General features: G+C 33.8%; 1 protein-coding gene across 1 annotated transcript in view; it reads right to left on the reverse strand.

Moving 5' to 3' along the window:
* mtt (mangetout) overlaps positions 1-19,051 on the reverse strand; it is a 750,264-nt gene that overhangs the window by 246,050 nt on the left and 485,163 nt on the right. Inside the window, exon 7 of the mRNA XM_072543415.1 lies at positions 5,990-6,096. Coding sequence (XP_072399516.1) covers positions 5,990-6,096 — 107 coding nt within the window. The remainder of the gene's footprint in view (positions 1-5,989; positions 6,097-19,051) is intronic.

The raw sequence follows: 19,051 nt of genomic DNA on the forward strand, positions 1-19,051 counted from the left end.
TGTTTAATTTATTGCACCATCTTTTTTATTGATCTTCCAATACTCTGCCATTCTACTAATGTGTTCGTTCCACTCCTGTTTCCATTTATATCTTCTATAGTGCATGCTATTTTTATGTTTGTCTCCCTATCAAACAGACTTTTCCCTGATATTCTCATTGTCTTTTCATCTCTGTTGTTTCTAGTGGTCGTGTCTTGTCTTGTCTCCACCGTTTTTGTTACTATGGGTGTAATTGGTGTAAAACCATGAACATCAGGCAGTGGCGAAGGAAAGTATAACAGGGCAGAATGGAAGAACATTGTTAAGCATGCCAAGACACACAAAGGGTTGTAGCGCCATTAGAAGAAGAAGAAGAAGAGGTCTAATTGTTGCTTTATAGATTCTTGTTTTTGTGTCTTGTCTTAGGTGTTTCTTCTGCCAGATTGCGTTTTTAACCCATTAGTTTCTAGCGCTACGATTATGTCACAGCAAAGTGGTGCCATCTAAATAGATCCTCTATCGCCTACGTCTCAAATTTTCAATTGCAAACAGGCCAGTTCTTGTCAAAAGGTGCTAGTGTTTACATCGTTGTAAATGTGCGATTTTATGAGAACTTTGTTTTGAATCTGTGCCTGGATAAAATATAACGAAAGAAATAAAGCTTCAAATAATGGACTTCGTTGATAAAGAGTAAGTATATAAATCTTATTTTGTTTAATAAAGTTCATATTAGAAAACAAATAGTATAAGAAAATATAAATACATATTTTTTGTGTAAAAAAGATTTGATATTTTTTTAAATAAAAAAAGCTGTTCGGTAAGGAAATTTACTGTTAAATATTTGTAACGCTAGGCATATTCTCCAGTTATTTTGTACCAATATAATATAATCTTTGGTTTTCATTGTATGGTATGTTTGGTAACATTTTTTAAAGTATTAGTATACAGAGTGTTTATAGAACTTTAAAATTTAAAAATTTGAAATTTAAAAATGAAGTATACACCTATTAAGTTGTTTTTTTTATTTCAGATACCTTGCTGCAGTTCTTCAAAGATGCCTGATCATTCAAGAAGCTATTGATATAGCCTTTGGAGAATACAACGAAATAAATGACTCTATAGAGGCAAAGTATATAGTGCCACCGAATTCGCCTACTCCGACGGATGAGGATTCCGGAGATGAAGATGAGGGCGGAGATTTCGACAATTTGAGCAAACGTCAGCTAGTTGCGATTCAGAAGTTAGAACTGCTGATGGAATTATACCAGGAAAAAAGATTCTTATTCACCATTTAGAATCGACACAAGGTAACATTTCTTTGGCAGATGATATCGATATTACACATGCTCATATGATATATCCAAAAGTTTCTGAATCGCGGGATTGGGTTTCGGAAGATTTTACATATAATAAGAAAAAATTTCCAGTTGTTGATATATTTGAAAAATACATAGATAAAGAAATCATTTTATTCCTGGTACAGAAAACAAACCAATATGCTACTTTCAAGAACCTACCCGACCCAGGAGTCTCGTTAGAGGAAACGAAATGTTTAGTGCTATATTGATTCTTAGTGGTTATAATAATCTTCCCAGTAAGCGTATGTATTAGGAGCAAAGTCTTGACACTACAAACGAACTTGTATATAATGCTATGAGATTTGAGCAAATTTTGAGACTTATTCACTTGAGTTCTAACGCAAATATTGATAAGGGTGATAAGCTCTGGAAAATACAGTCATTTATAAATAAAGTGAAGGATAGATTCAGAAAGTATTTCGTTCCTAAAAAAAGTATGGTCTTCCGACAAAAGTGTGGCCAAATACTACGGTAAACATAGCTGCAAGCAAATTTTAAGAGCCAAACCCATACGATTTGGTTATAAAGTCTGGTGCCTAAACACAGTTGTACAAAAAGGGTGTACATATGTGAAATTATGAATATAATTTCAGTTAATGGGGACTGTATTACATAGGGTTGGTTCAAATAAATTAGGATATGTGGTAAAAGGTTATACAGATTATAGCAAATTAAGTTTATGCAAAGTCTTACCAATATTTTTGCTCCACACACTCGCGGTATTGACAGACCACACATTTGCGGTATTTTTCGCGTAATTAAAGCAGAAGAAAGATAATTAGCGGCAGTCAACAGTAGAGAGAACACCCCTGTCAGCAAACGACAGTCAACAGAAGAGAAAGAGCGTCCGTTCTCATCGATAGATAACAGGCAAGAGAGATTATACGTCTGCCTAGCGAGACTCAGCAGATGAAAGAGCGAACGACTGTCCCTAGCGACAGTCAACAATCAAGAGAGAGTATTTCTTCTTGCTATTTTAAAACTGTCTGTATTTCTAAAGGACTGGAGGTTGAACTGAAATAGGAAGGGTTATCAAGGGTTGGACTAAGGTAACGAGTGTAAAGTTGTGGTAGAAGGATAGTTAATAATACAGCGAAAAAATGACATGATTTTTCGCATGTAAAAAAATTTAACAACAGTGATGGACTATTTAATTGATTTCGAGATATATCAAGGAAAATCTGTAACTCCTGATATTGACATAGAAAGAAACTTTGGAAAGGCGGCAGCAATACTGAAGAAAATGATAGAAGAACTACCAGATAATCTGAAATCTTTTCCATTCTTATTTTACTTTGACAATTTGTTTACTACCTTCAGTTTATTGTCTTGTTTACGGTTGAAAGAATATGAAGGCCCGGGGACTATAAGGGAGAACCGTTTACCTAGGAGCTGTCTTTTTTAGCCAAAAAAGATATTCAAAAAAAAAGGAAAAGGGGTACTATGAAAGTCCTATTAGTAAGACGGATGCTGTACTAGTAGTTAAGTGGGTCGATAATTCCGAAGTTTGCATTGCTTCAAATAGATATGGCATTAATCCAATAACAAATGTTAGACGTTATTGGCAGTACTTGCAGAGTATAACAAAAAAATGGGTGATACTGATTGAATGGATCAAAATGTTGGACAGTATACACGACATGAACTAAAAACATATTGGTTATTTCTTACAGAAAAATTAGCTTATTTTATTTTTATACAACCAAATTTAAGTTATGATCAAATTCAGTCGATTTTAACAATAAACACAAACAAGTTACGGCGTATAATGGATTTTAGGCACCCTTTTATGAGCCTAAACATTTCATTACATGCTACGTCGCATTGACTTGTTTGGCTTGAGCGGAATTGAACCAGACTGAAGAATCATACTCGCCAACATAAAATAAAAATGGCCAGTACAATTGTCCTCAGTATTTTTGGTGTTAAACCCCAGTTCGAGTGTAAAATTTTACGAAGGAACTAAATTCAACTACAGACTTCCATTTTGGTGTTGATAAAGTGTTGTTTAAATGTCAATTTTCTATTCAAGATAACGTCCCAAGTATTTAGGATAGTGTCAGTGTTCCGACAGCATTTCTCTCCAAGAGTTGTGTAGCCTCCTAGATGTATTTTTGATGCGGAGGTAAAAGGCACATACTAAGAGCTTTGTAAAGTTTGTTCTTGCCCTAGTTCAACCCCCTTTAAGGCTATAGTAAAAGTCACTGTAGTTTTTTCAAACGTGTTACTCTGAAAGGCCATGACTCTGACATTGACGTAAATAAATTTCGTGTAATATTACGGCAGTAGTTAAAAATATTTAAAGCTAGTACACTGTATAGTAGGTGGTTTTTCTTTATTCACCACTTACTTACTCCAATCTTGGAACTTAAAAAAAAAACACATACAATTCTCTAGAAAGCTTCTAGTGGCTGAGCTCTTTCGTGATGAGGTGTACATTTTATACTAAAAGCGTAATATTAACTGTATTATAAGTGGAAGTCTATGAAAGCAATACGATGCAGAAGTTTATCTACAATAATGAAAGTTATAATTTTTTCTCGGCAAAAACTGCCTATTTCCTATTTTGGAATCAAAGGTGAACCATATTGAAGTTAATAGGCAAAGTTGTAGATCATTCATTGATTTTTATGATAAGGGATATAAGCGGTATGGGACAGATGCACTTCGACTGATTTCATGGTTTTTCACTTATAATAAAATAACAATAACATTGACTTTCATTTAGGTGTTAGGGATATTACCAGTTACTAGGCAATGAATAATGACTGCCCATAATATTTCTTTAGGTTTTACTTCAACATTTAATCCAGAACATAAAGCAAAGAATAAAGAAGGCCAAAGAATTATGGATTGAAGAACAATGTGTAGAAATGGAAAACTATGAAAGAAAATATGACACATTTAATGCACATAAAAAAGTAAAAGAAATTACAGGAATTCAAAGAAGACATCAAATAAGTTTGCTTAAGAACAAAGACGGAAAGATTATTATAGATTTAACAGAAAAAATTAATAGATGGAGTGAATACATAAGAGAATTGTTTGAGGACAACAGAAATAACATTGTTCAGGTAAATGGTAAAACGGGACCTGAAATCCTAAAATGTGAAGTAGAAGCGGTACTTAGAAATTCCAAAACTGGAAAAGCAAATGGACCTGATAAGTTTCCTACTGAATTGCTAAAGCTCTTGACTCAATAGGTGTAATATTGCACTTATTTAACACAATATACAAAACTGGTATTATATCTCAAGAGTGGCTGTTGTCTACATTCGTTACACTGCCAAAGAAATCCAATGCAAAAGAATGTTGAGAACATCGAACAATATTTTTAATGAGCCATCTACTAAAGATATTTCTAAAAGTCATCCACAACCGAGTTTATCAAAAGTTGGATTCAGATATTAGTGATACACAGATGGGGTTCAGAAAGGGATTAGGTACTCGAGAAGCTCTCTTCGGTTTGAATGTTCTTACACAAAGATGCCTAGATGATTTATAGTGAAAGCATCTGCCAGGAAACCCTTTTGCAAGCAAACAAAGGAATCTTAATCAATGGAGAGGTTGTAAATAATATTCGATACGCAGACGACACTGTACTAGTTTCAAGAACAGTAGAAGAATTACAACGCTTACTTATAAATATAAATATTGCCTGCAACAATTATGGCATAAGTATCAATATCAAAAAAACTAAGTATATGGTTTTCAGTAAGAACATGACACAACCAACACATATTAGTATAAACGGCATTCAAATTGAAAAAGTATCAAGTTACAAATACTTGGGTACTTCAATAAACGAAACTGGAGACCAAAACAATGAAATAAAAAGACGTATCGAAATTGCCAGGGCCACTTTCATAAAGATGAGGAAATTCTTCTGCAACAGAGATATAAGCACCCCTCTCCGATTAAGAATGCTAAGGGGCTACGTATTTAACACGCTATTATACAGTGTAGAGGCCGGAACTCTCAAACAGAACAATATAAAAAATATTGAGAGTTTCGAGATGTGGTGCTACCGTTGAATGCTGAAACTAAGTTGGGTTGAAAGAGTTGCAAATTTTGAAGTAATGCGAAGGATAGGAAGAGACCAGAAATTTTGTCAACGATCAAACGAAGAAAACTCGAATATTTGGGTCACCTGATGAGAGGACATAAATACGCATTACTTCAAAATATAATGCAAGGAAAAATAGAAGGAAAACGAAATCCAGGCCGTAGAAGAATGTCATAGCTGCGTAATTTGAGAGAGTGGTTTGGCTGTACCACTAATGAACTCTTTAGGTCAGGATAGCCTTGATGATTTCCAATCTCCGATAGGAGTGGCACAAGAAGAAGAAGAAGAATTTAATCCATCAATACCCGACGTTTGCCATATTTTACTTTTGTCTAACGCATATTTTACTCTTGTATTGTTGAACGAGATCTTGAATTTGTTGATAAATAGAAACCATCAATATTTCTGAATTTCTCACAGTCAAATATTTCATATATATCGCTGTTTGGTGCACCAATAAAAATAAATGTTTAACATTTTTATCGAATTTAAACAAAAGTTCAAATAATAAATTCTCAATAGCATTTTTCATTTTCGATTTAAGCAATTGCGAAACTGTGTTAAATCAAACAATTTAAAAACTTACCTCTGAAATCCACTTTTCGGAGATATTTCAGCAGTTCGGTCCCATTTGTCGGTTTCATAGCGTCGCACAAGCCCGAGAAACCGTGGCAATGGTCCTGATGCATGTCTCTGTGAAAAATACGAAGAATCAATTGTCCGAACACAAATAGAATTTTTCTTCTCTTGTTTTATCGAACAAAGGCAATGACAAATACACTTTTATATAAGAAACTTTTTCTAAAAAATTTACTATTTGAGTAATTTTATTGATTAAATAAGAATCTAAAAAGCATCTATTATAATTAAGAAATTAACTGAGGCATTAAATTAATAATCTCTTTTAAACCGTCTTTCATCTATTCGGTATAAATTTTACAAAAAGTTTGTCTGTAGAGAAATTTGAGGTTAACCCTTAACTACCATGGCCAAAAATGGTAACAAATTTGACCCCCCATTGTTTTTTGTATCAAAAAGTATTCTTTTTTTAACTTGTTTTATTTTAAATTATTTTGTTTACAGCTACTTTTACATTTATATAAAAATAAACGAATTTGGTTAATTAGATATAACTTTATTTAAAAAAAACTTTTGTATTCAGTCAAATTAACATAGCTATGCACTTTCTCGAATTATAAGAAAAATAATAACAATGTGCAGTTTTTTTATATCCAATGGTGAAATCTAGGTATCATAGCTCCTACCTAAAATAAAAAAAATCGATTTAGATTTCGTATCTCAAAAATGACAAGCATGATTTTACCTTAATTTTCAACACAGCTTATGCATAACGTCTGTATGCGGGAATGATTTTTGCAAATAAAATCTCGACATTTATCGCACGATGAGCTTTCTTTCTTTTGGTTTTTGGAATATGGACATATTTTACACCTTCCCCTCTTTTTTCGTCGTTGTGGCTCTGGATTTGCGGCAGGCATTGGTTCCTGAAGTCCGGAAACTTTAAAAATGGCACTACGAATTTCTCTCGGTAAACAAGTTTGCTGAGCTCTACGAGTTAAATGGGCCTTAATAAGTTCTTGACCTGAAGTGGTTAGAAACAATCTTCTTTCCATTATTTGATTTTGCTGAACTCCATTAAAAATTACGTTAGCATTTAATCCTGCAATGTCCAAAATGCGAAACCATATTACTTGAGGCCATCTATGAGTTCTTCTGCCAGTTTTATAGCATGCACATTTCTTATCCAGTGAATCCACCCCACCTTTTGTCTCGTTGTAAAAATTTATAATCTCTGGCTTTCCATTAACCATTGTATTGGAATGATGCATTGTTGACACTAACAACACTGCACGATTTTTCTTAGGAACAAAAGATACAAGGCTCTTGCTTCCTGTAAAACCAAATAAGGCAGAATTAGGTGGCCTGTTTTTTTGGGGTTGAAATTCAGCAGGAACCTCTCTTTTATTTCTTTTTAGAGTTCCAATATATGAAATTTTATGGCTTCTCAGTTCTTTTATGAGCTCAATGGACGAAAACCAATTATCTGCTGTTATGTTTCTATTTGTACCAGAAATTGGTGGAATAAGTGTCAAAACATCTAGAGTGGGGATGGATAACTTTTTTGGATTTGCTCTGCGTGTATCTTTTCCAGTATATATAAAACCATTTAGCAAATAATGTGTCTTAGAGTCTACTAAACACTGCATTTTCAGACCGTATTTGTCTGGCTTATTTTTGAGATACATCCTGAATTGGCACCTTCCTCTAAATGCAATAAGCATTTCATCTATTGTGAGATATTCACCACAGCTATAATTGGACTGGCAATTAATTATAAACATATTAAAAATATTTGATATAGCTGCCAGTTTATCTCCGTGCGCAATACGTTCTTGTCTAGTAGCTGGGTCGTCAAAACAAAGGCTTCCAAGCAAAAAATAAAATCGGTTTAGTAACATGAATTTTCGTAGATCGATAAATCACGTACCGGTCGCAGATTAGCAGAAAGCGCGCAATGCTCAATCTATGTTTCGGTAGCGAAACTTGGCATTAAAAACGCGGGGGGTCAATTTTGTCCCCGCCATGGTACTTAAGGGTTAAATCTATTTAACTGTCTATTAAACATTTCTAACTATAGGTAAGTTTTATCTGACAAATCTTGATGATAATAAAATCTATCAAAATATTTTAACACGTTAAATGCCACGAGAACTAAGTGTAAATCTTATATACTAAACTAATTTAGTGTTTTTGTAATACAAAAGATCAGTATATGTCCAGCTGGTTCCAAAAAAAAACTGATACAACTCTTAGTAAGATTTGATCATTTTGAGCAGTGTATTTGATTGGTTTGACATTACATTATAATTGTAACAAAATTAAAAGATAACTGGGCACTATCAAAGGCAGCAAAACATTTTGACATAAGCAGAAACACAGTTTTTCTATTAATAAAAATGGAGGGAACAAGAAAGTCTAGAAAGAAAGCCAGGGTTTGGAAGACCAAAACTATACTAAATTTAGGTATGTAAAAATCAAATTATTATTTTGTAATATCTTCATCAGCATTAATAAGAAAGCAACTATGTAATTGTCTTCTTCAGAAAACTCTTCCCAAACCCGTTGTATATCGTGCCACAGCTCTTCAGCATTTTGAGGTATAAAATTACGCCGATACAACCGTTTTATAATAACCCTCCACACATTCTCGATTGGGCTTAAATCTGGACTGTAGCTGGGCCATGGTAAGGTTTCGATGTTGTTATTCTAAAACCACTGGTTTATCTGCCCAAGTCTGCCCAACAAACTTGCTATCAATACGCCATACCATTCCCATTCCTCTAGATGAAATTCATTCCCATACATTGGTGCTAAAATGACAAGCAGCTCGATATCTATCAACATATAGAGGATTAAATCTATTATTATCTGGTCTATACACCCCAATTTTGCCCTTTTTAAAGACTAAAAAGTTTTTTCATCTGTAAATATTACCCTGTTCCAATATTCTTGATTTTCTAGCTAATGGTTTAAAGCAAATATAAGTCTTGATTGCTTCTGTTGTGTTGTAAGAGCTTATTTTTTTGCTGCATTTCGGTACCGCCAGAAAGACGCGATGTTGAACAGAATAAGTTTCACAAGTTTGAAGATTTTGCAGTGACAATGACAGCATATCTTAAAGGACTTAGCTGTCCTTTAAAATTAACAATACTTATTTTAAGTTAATGTGTAAATAAAAAAATATATACAAATTTTTATAGATGACATGAATAAACCTCGCAAAAGCACGTGGTACAATACAATTCATTGCACCAAATGCACCTGAATCATAAAAGAAAGTTTTAATTTATTCAAATTATCTACCATTATCTGCGGAGTTTTTTGCGTAACATGTGACACATCTTCTTCCGGCCGAACTTTGCATTTCCTGTATATAGTGACCTCCACGAGTATGTGGCATCTGTTGCTCTAGATTAGTTAGTTTAGAGCAATCTACCAATTGACAAACTAACTTTTCCTTAAAGAATATGATGGCCATCTTACTTTTGGGTACTTTTTCGTAAATTATATAGGCTTTGACTATAGCTGATCATAGAAGCTCCATTTCCCTGATTTTCGTAATGCTGTAGAGTAAGACTTTATTTGGTCAGATATATCTATAAATCCTTTGCTTTTATTGTAGTTGACAACACTAAGTGGCTTTTTAAGTATTCCTCCCCTTTGACAAACGTCTACCATTCCAGCATTAGGCTTCGTGCTCAGCATAAGCACTTTGCGTTTGTCCTTCCATTTAGTTTCCGATTAAGTTTTTTGTTTTGCTTCAAAGTTTCCACCAAAGTATTTTTGTCTAGCTAGCTATGTGCTAAAGAAACGCTAGTATTAAAATTATCTGTGCTTATAGTATGTCCAACATCTAATAAGTTATTAGCTAAACGAAATACAACACTATCCGGAACTAATATATTTTGAGTTTTATCATTACCACAATAAATTTGTAGATCATAAGTATAACCTCCACCCAAACAGAGTTTGTATACCTTCACCCTGAACTTATGTCTATTGTTTTTCATATACTGTCTAAATGACTGTCGGTCCCTAAACAAAAGTACAGTTTCAATATTGCAGAGTTCTTTGAAAATACGACTCTTTGAAAATTTGACCGAAGATTTGATCGAAAATACGACCCTACCACTCTTTGAAAATTTGATACCAACGTCTCCAATAGGGGTGATAGTTTATACAGTCGAAGTTTTTTGTCACGATTTTCGTTGTCGTTAAGTGTAAATTGGCAATATTTCAAAATGATTACACGACATAAGACACTTTACTTTATTTTCGTATCATGGATTTTTTCACCAATAACTTTGACAATCTTTACATACCCATCCAGACAAGAATGGCTAAAAATGTCATTATTTCTTTGGTATTTGTATCTATTCACATAGCTTTTGGATCTTGACCACCTATATTGAACTTCTGATATGCTTACCGACTGATTTCTTGCACAATCCCCTCAATAATATCGTCATCTCAAAAATGTTAACTTTGATACCCGGGTCTTGAACACTGAATGTATTATTTTTCAAGTTGTGACCATCTACATTCTTCTATATCAAGTGTTACGATCAATCACAATGTCATCGTCTTCTGAAGAGCTTTCATTATCTGGCAGTCGATATTGGAAAATAATATTTTTAGTGGTATCGTCTAAAGTTCTAAGTTTTTTGTCCCTCAAAAATTTTATTCACTGTATCAACGACTCTATATGCTTGTTCTATTGTTGAATGTCTCTCTCTAAAATCAAACAAATGATCTAGAAAAAAAATCGGTTGCCTGTAAAGTTGGTTTTACGGGCGAAGATTTTACGTGACAACGATTTTTTCTCGGTAGAATATTTATTGATATGAATATTATTAAATTGCACAATAGGAACAAGGAATTGAACGAAAATAAGAATTGCACAAATTTTAACTATAGAAACATATTTTGTTTACTAAAACATTGTACATGTAAACTTAAACTTAACTATGACATAACCTATAAACTCAGTTTCTCAACTTTTGTGTCAATCTAACAATTAATCAATCAATCATAGTTTACGATAATGAAATATTAGTGTACAATTATTTACCTTTATTGTTGTAGTTGTTGTAAATGACGAATCTAAGCACTCCACATTTTCACTACAGACACAGCTGACGATACTTTAACCACACGTGTGAACTTGTATTATGACGCTTTCTCGGTTTTCCAACGCCAAGAACGCTCGAGAAAGACAAAGACACAAGCACGCACCGATTCAACGCGCCTAATTCTCTAGTGCTGCGCGCGCAGCGGACCGATCATGTTTGAGTGGGAGAGAGACGCAAGGCATTCGCCGGTCCGGCGGGCCTCTCTCTCGTTCGGTGACTCATCGTAACAGACGTGAGCGGGCGTTACACTTTTTCATGAGTGACTCCGAGCCACAACCTAATTTAAGACGTTGTCACGTCAAAAGATTATTATTAGTTATTACCTTTATAAGTCTTGTCGCTATTAGCTTCTCAAATATTTAAGGAATTATCGGTTAGATATTAATAGGATGCTAATGATGATAATTATCATATCAGCAATTTTCCATTGGGTTGGTACAATTTTTAGCCACAAGTGAGGCATTGAAAAGTCGTGTTATTATATCTATTCCTTTATGTGGTAACTCTATTAGGATACTTCCTTTTATAAAGTCATAAATATGAGCTTTTTTGGTTTTTAATCTATGTGTAATAGCACTTTTCCTTTTGTTTTTGATACTGGCTTAATTTGCTCACCAGGCCGTTGGATTGTTGCTAGAGTTTCGTAAATAGCTTCATTTTCTTCAGCACTGACAGAGTGTAGATGTTGAAAAGATTCCTGACTATACTTGTCAAATGTCTCTGCTTATTCTTGATTAACTACTGACATGTCTTGATCTCTTGAAAATTTATAAATGCGTACAAATTGGTTTAAAGGGCATTACTACATAGATAAAGTGACCTTGAACGATGCGATGCATATATTTTATTTGATCTCTAAGTATTTTCTACCTGTTTGATCTACCTAGTGTATCTCTGATGAATTATCTTGAATATGGTGCAGTGCCTGCCTATGGTGCTTTGCGTATGTTTATACAATTTCTCCGAAAAACACACAACTTTGATAAAAATAATAAGCTTGCTACATTTTCGATGTAATCATATAAAGCATTCCCCTGTTTTTCATGTACCTCTAAAATGAACAACGTAGGTTTTCTCCTGGCTATATGAGTTTTTCCAATATTTTTCTAACAGTCACAGGAGATGTCTGTGAAGGAATGGGTATAAGAAATTTCATAAAATTCACCTCGGGCTTCCTACAGGGACGGATTTTTTTCAAAAAGCAACTTAAATCTTTAGAACTGACGAATTTTTTATTAAAGCTAATTTTTGTGAGATTGAAAATTCCCCACTACACATTAAAATATTTTCAAATATTTTACTAAATAAAATACAAATGCATTTGTTTCATTGAGTGGCTACAAGGGGTTTTTTTACCAAATAAAATACAGTTTTGGGCTACACGAATATAAAAGAAACATACCAATCAATATTATACAAACCATCGAAAATATCTACTTCCATAATCGAATTCAGGCAAATATAAATGGAAAACTAACACAGTGTATACCAGTATAAAGCGGAGTCAGACAGGCTGATTCGTTAAGCCCACTTCTCTTTAATATAATAATGCATGAAATAATACAAGCAATACGTAAAGGTCATGGTTACAAAATGGGGAACAAAGAAATCCAAATATTAATCTATACAGACGACGCCGCAGTAATCGCCGAGACAGAAGACGAGCTCCAATGATTAACACACATCTTCAATGCAACAGCCAAGAAATAAAATATGATAATATCAGCAGAAAAAAAATGTATGACAACATCCAAATACCCAATACGATGTAAAACCGAAATTGATGGGAAAATAATAAAGCAGAAAGCAAGGTTTAGATATCTGGGAATAGATATAACTAGTTACGGAGATGTTGAAGAAGAAGTACGACAACAAAGCTTAAAAGCAAGTAAAGCGACGGGATCTCTTAATGACACAATCTGGAATAATAAACACCCAAGACAAAATACAAAAACAAGAATATGTAACGACGAATATCAGAGAAAATTCTGTTGAATAGGAAAAAAAGCGAAAACATAAGAAAAGCATGCAATATAGAAGACATAAATTGACGGATGACAAAACGGAAACAGGAGTGGAACGAACACATTAGTAGAATGGCAGAGGATAGAATAGTAGGAGTAGCATGAGATAAGCCACCAAATGGACGAAGAATTATTAGCAGACCAAAAAAAAGATGGTGTGATAATTTACACAAATTAGGAGGCTGATATTAAAGAAGAAACAGGCTTTAAAGCCTACATACAAGAAGGAAGAAGAAGAAGAACGAATATATAGGTACATATCTTTTACTTTTACCTTTAATTTTTTCTTACCTTTACCTTTTAATTTTATCCGATCTTACTAATAGACTCTCAGTGTCCATTTGAGTAACATGCAGGTTAGCAGCACTTGCCATTAACGGTACTGACCTGGCCAACGTTTTCTTAAAGATATATGAACTGATGACGCCGATAGCCCAAAATCCACACCAAACAGTGACTTGTTTGGGATTTATTGGACACTTTTGGATTAGTATTAGCTCAAATTTGACAATTCTATTTGTTGATGTAGCAATTTATCTAAAACTGGGCCTCACCTCCGTCTCTCCAGACCCAAAAAAAAAATTGCTTGAGTGGAGACCACGGGCTGACAAGCGAAGCCGAGGAAGACCCCCAACGCGATGGACCGACGACCTCAAAAGAATCGTGACCAATTGGATAGCAGAGGCGCAGAACCGAAGCAGATGGAAAAGTCTAGAGGAGGCCTATGTTCAACAATGGACAACTCAGGGCTGATTGATGATGATGATGATGAATGGATCTCACTTCCGAATATTATAGTTGTTCTCGAGCCCACTCATTGAAAATGTGTCGTGGTCTATGATCATTTAACTTAAACTCTTTGATTATTTGAATTTTGTATGTTTAGGTCTAAGTTCAACATCACAATCAAGGCCTTCCATTTTTGAAGAAATGTTTTCTGGTTTTCGATTCGCTTATTATGGTGATTCAGTTCGTATTCTTGTTGTATATTATCAAAGTTTGTTGTATGATTTGGCCTTCGTTACAATTTTCTTCCACTTATTTCGATCTGTATATAGGCTCCTCTAGTTTCTCACTTTTAGGATTTTGATTTCTCTCGTAATGTAGTCTTCCCATCTTTCTCTTGGTCTTCCCCTGTTCTTTCAGTTGCTGACTTTCATCTGTATGTTCAATAAATATAACTGTATCTTTTGCCTTTATTATGTCTTTTTTTTCCTTTCGAATATTCACTTTTCAGCAATCTTGACAGTTATACAGACCGTTTTTTTAACTTAATTATTTCTGCTTATCAAGAATACACAAGTGGACCGAGTAAAACAGTTTACCTATCTTAGAACAATAGTAAACGAACAATGGGATCACTCACAAGAAATCTTCTACTTCTTCCTATGCCGTCTCCATTAACGGAGATTGGCGACCACATTTCTAAAAGTTTCTCTGTCTTTTGCAACGTGGAATAATTCGTCTACATTCATGTTTGTCCATTCTCGAATATTTTGCAGCCATGACTTCCTCTTTCTACCTATTCCCTTTTTGCCATCGACTCTACCCTACATGATGACCTGCAGAAGACTATATTTACCATTTCTCAGTATGTGTCCAAGATATGCAGTCTTGAGTACTTTTATTGTTCTCAAAAATTTTTTGTCTCGACCCATCCTTCTCAGCACTTCTTCATTGGTGACCCTGGCAGTTCATGGAATTCTCAACATTCTCCGGTATATCCAAAGTTCAAAGGCTTCAAGCTTCTTAACTCTTTGCGCTTTTAACGTCCATGTTTCCACCCCGTACAATAGTTGGGACCAGGCGTATTATTCAACAAACCTCAGTCTCAGCGCAGTATTCAGATTTTTGTCACAGAACAATTGCTTGAATTTTAAGAACCCTGCCCTTGCCATTTCTATTCGTACCCTGATCTCTTGGTCTGGATCTAATTCTATATTGATGTAAGCTCCCAGATATTTATATTTTGTCACTCTCTCTATTTGCTGTCCACCAAGGGTTAGTTGTTCATCACAAGAAGCAAAATATATAATATACAAGACTATTCTCCTTTCATAAATTGTTGAGAGCACGAAATGTGCCTCAAACTCATAAAACGGTCGTAAACCATAGGCGTTCCTGAGGTGTTTATTCATTAAATAATAATATAATATTTTTTAATACTGTTATATATATATATATATATATATATATATATATATATATATATATAATATTTTAATACTAATATATTTAGCAAAAAAACAATTAAAACTTTCACGGCTAATGTTATGTAATTATATTATATTAATAAAAATAAGAATTTAATCATTAACAATTTTATAAATAAGAATACCTTATCTCTTTGGATATTTCAATACTAATCTTCGCGTTTAATCACTTTATTTGAAAACCTGGAATTTATATCTGAAGGTACTATTCGTTGCAAGATAATTAGGATGGAATTCTCCAGATTTTTAATAATATAATGGGTATGCTTTGGCCACGTGCCTCGTTTGTTCAGTTTATATTCGAAACTTAACTTAAAAGGGTGAAGTTATTACGAACGAAGACAATTTTTTTGTTTAGTACGTTTTTGATCGCATGTAATTTACGGCTCGTCGGTGTGTCCGCGTCTACGGCAGTAATTAGCGTCTCGAATATTATTTCTTTTGCGAATTATATGCAGTGCGTGAGTGACTTTTTATTCCATATACCTACGAACATATACGTACCTTTCGCTCGTGCTCGTTTTCTTGGATTGTTTGTGATGGCTTCATCATCAAGTTTTACACCGGTACTGTTGCGTACAGTCAGTAAGTCTGTCTATTCACCAAGAGAGAAGACTATTGTCCTGAATGTTTACGATGCTCTGGTTTCTCAGAATCCCACAAACACTGTTCGCAACATAGTCGAAAGTTGTGCCAACATGACTGGCGTAGGAGAGTCAACTATATATAGGTTCCTATCAGAAAGAAAAAAACACGGTATAGCTGACCCAAACACAAACGAACACTTAAAGAGAGGGAAAAAGCCTATTGAAATTGATGAATTTGCCAAAAATGGTATTCGAAGGAAAATTCATGGATTTTTTTTCAAAAAAGAAATACCAAACCTAAACAAAATTTTACAAGAAGTTAGAGACGACCCGGATTTGCCTCATATCGGACGAACTAAATTGTGGCAAGTTTTAAAAGAATTAAATTTCCGGTGGGAGAAATCAGACCGAAAATCACTTTTGATTGACCGGGAGGAGATAATATGTTGGAGAAGAAATTATCTAAGATCCATACGAAAATTCCGGGCTGAAGGAAGGCCCATCTTCTACCAGTATGAAACGTGGGTAAACTCAGGTCATACTCTAAAAAAAATTTGGTCAGATAAAAATATATTAAGCTCCAGGCAAACCTTTATGGAAGGTTGGTCTACTGGTATCTCCCCACCTTCTGGTAAAGGCAGTAGATTAATAATTTCTCACATTGGCAGTGAAAAAGGATTTGTTAAGCATGGTTTGTTGGAATTTCAGTCCAAAAGCACAAAAGACTATCACGAGGAGATTTCAGCTGATGTTTTCGAAGAGTATTTTGAGCAGATGATTGAACACATACCACCAAATTCAATTATAGTATTAGATAATGCACCTTATCATTCACGACTAGTAGAAAGACTTCCAACGACTGCGTGGAAGAAACAGGATATTCTTGACTGGTTGCGGAATAAGTATCTACCTTACGAAGATGGAATGGTAAAAGCAGAACTTCTAAAAATTGCCCGGCAACACAAATCTAAGTTCAAGGAATACGTAGTTGACAAAATGGCGGAAAGGCGAAACATTACAGTCCTTAGACTTCCACCCTACCACTGCGAAATAAATCCAATTAAACTCATTTGGGCACAAATGAAAAGTTATGTGGCTAGAAAAAATACGTTATATAAAATACAAGCTGTACGTGAATTGTTATACGAGTCTTTACAACATATTACAGAACAAAACTGGAAAGATGCAGTAAGGCATGTAATAGAAGAAGAACAAAAAATGTGGGATCTTGATAACATAATTGATGCGACCGTAGAGACAGAACCGCTAATTATTAACCCTCAAGATGACTCGGATTCCGAAGTTGATCCTATTTATTTTGAATTTGAATAGTTTTCTAATCGTAATTATATAAGGTAAGTAATAATAGTTGTAATCTTAAGGTATTAAAGGGGAAAGGCGCAAAATGTCGCCTGTCAAAATGTTCAATGTGTTTTAAATGTATCCATTTTTTTTCAAATTCTGAGAAAACTAAACAGCATTTTTGAAAAATTTAAAGCAGAATGAAATGTTTATTAGAATAAATAAAGAGGTTCTTTTGCATGCAATATTTTCAATTAAAAATTATACTATATTTTCTCTTTTATTTTCACCCCTGTTACATAACATATTAAAATAAACATTGTAGAAGTTTTCAGGGACTTTTTGCCCTCAGTAATAATGTAATCTTTCATTCTGCGTTTAAATTTTTCAAAAATATTTATTAGTTTTCTACGGATTCGAAAATAATGGATACATTTAAAACACATTGGAAATTATGCCAGGCGACATTTGGCGCCTTTTTCCTTAATTAAATAAATGTATCTTTTACAAATGGCAAGAAACTTTTTATTTTTGAATAAAATAAATAAGTTTTATTAAAAAATACAATTTACATAAGTACAATTTAAAAAATATATTTATTTAGTTCAATTAAATGTTTGAATCATATACTCTACGACACTGGTCGTTTATTTCTAATCATTCAAAATACCCCCGTAATAGGATTATAAGGTATTGTATTCCTTCAGATATATGGTGCGTTAGTCGAAAACGTCTTAAACCGTCAGTTTTAGGTTGGTTTTTACTATTATATCGTATTACCTATCCTCTCTGTATTTCAGTTTTCTAATTAGGGTTAAACTTGTAGTGAGCTATCAACAAATTGTGAACCGGCTATAGGAGTGCATTTAATAACATGGACAAACACTTCTAAACTCTTTAAAAACCACAACCTTAATCTGGAGATAAAGTTAAGGCACCTACGATGTTATACCAATTACTGAAAATAATCTTTCAAGGCAAAGTATTCGGAAAGAGCGAAATTGGGGGAAGAAGAATGTCATGGTTAAAAAACCGGAGGAAATGATTCTCCACAACAACTAATCTATTTGAGGCATCAGTTAATAAAATAATTATAGCCAGAATGATCGCCAATATTCAAAACGAATAGATACCAAAAGAAGAAGAATCTTTGATAATGTCTGGGTTAGTTTGTGGGTAGATTGTACATATCTTACAAACTACCAGAGCCGCTCCTAAGTCCGGAAAAAGGAAGACTCGTTCTCGTAAAAAGAACCATTGTCAAAACATCCGATTTAGCCCCGGATCAGGACTGGAAATTAACGACGAACAATGTAAAGGAAACAGGCAATAAATATAGGCACATGGAATGTCAAGGGGATATATAACAAGGCTCAGGAAACCTAGGAAAATTCTAATAATTCCTCAACAACTAATCTATTTAAAGCATTAGTTAATAAAATTAAATTAAATTAAAATTAAATTCTTTATTTTCTTTCTGACAAACATAGTTTGTATAGAATTAGTCATAAATATACATTGCTAAAAACTAAACACTAAACTAGACTAAACAAGACATGAACTGAATTTAAAAGCCAAATGAAATACAGCTAATATCTAAGGTCTAACAAATTCTTTGACTGAAAACACTTTTTCACATAAAAATTGCCTAAGATTCCTCTTAAATACATTTATTGAAGTAGTGGACTTTACAACTGTAGGTAAATGATTAAACACCTGTAGCCCGTATACTCTGGGCGATTTAAATTTAATGTTACCTTTTGAAAATGGTATATAAAGTTTATTACAATATCTAGTATTGAAATTAT

This window comes from Diabrotica undecimpunctata, chromosome 9 (assembly GCF_040954645.1).
Source record: "Diabrotica undecimpunctata isolate CICGRU chromosome 9, icDiaUnde3, whole genome shotgun sequence".
Classification (NCBI taxonomy): domain Eukaryota; kingdom Metazoa; phylum Arthropoda; class Insecta; order Coleoptera; family Chrysomelidae; genus Diabrotica; species Diabrotica undecimpunctata.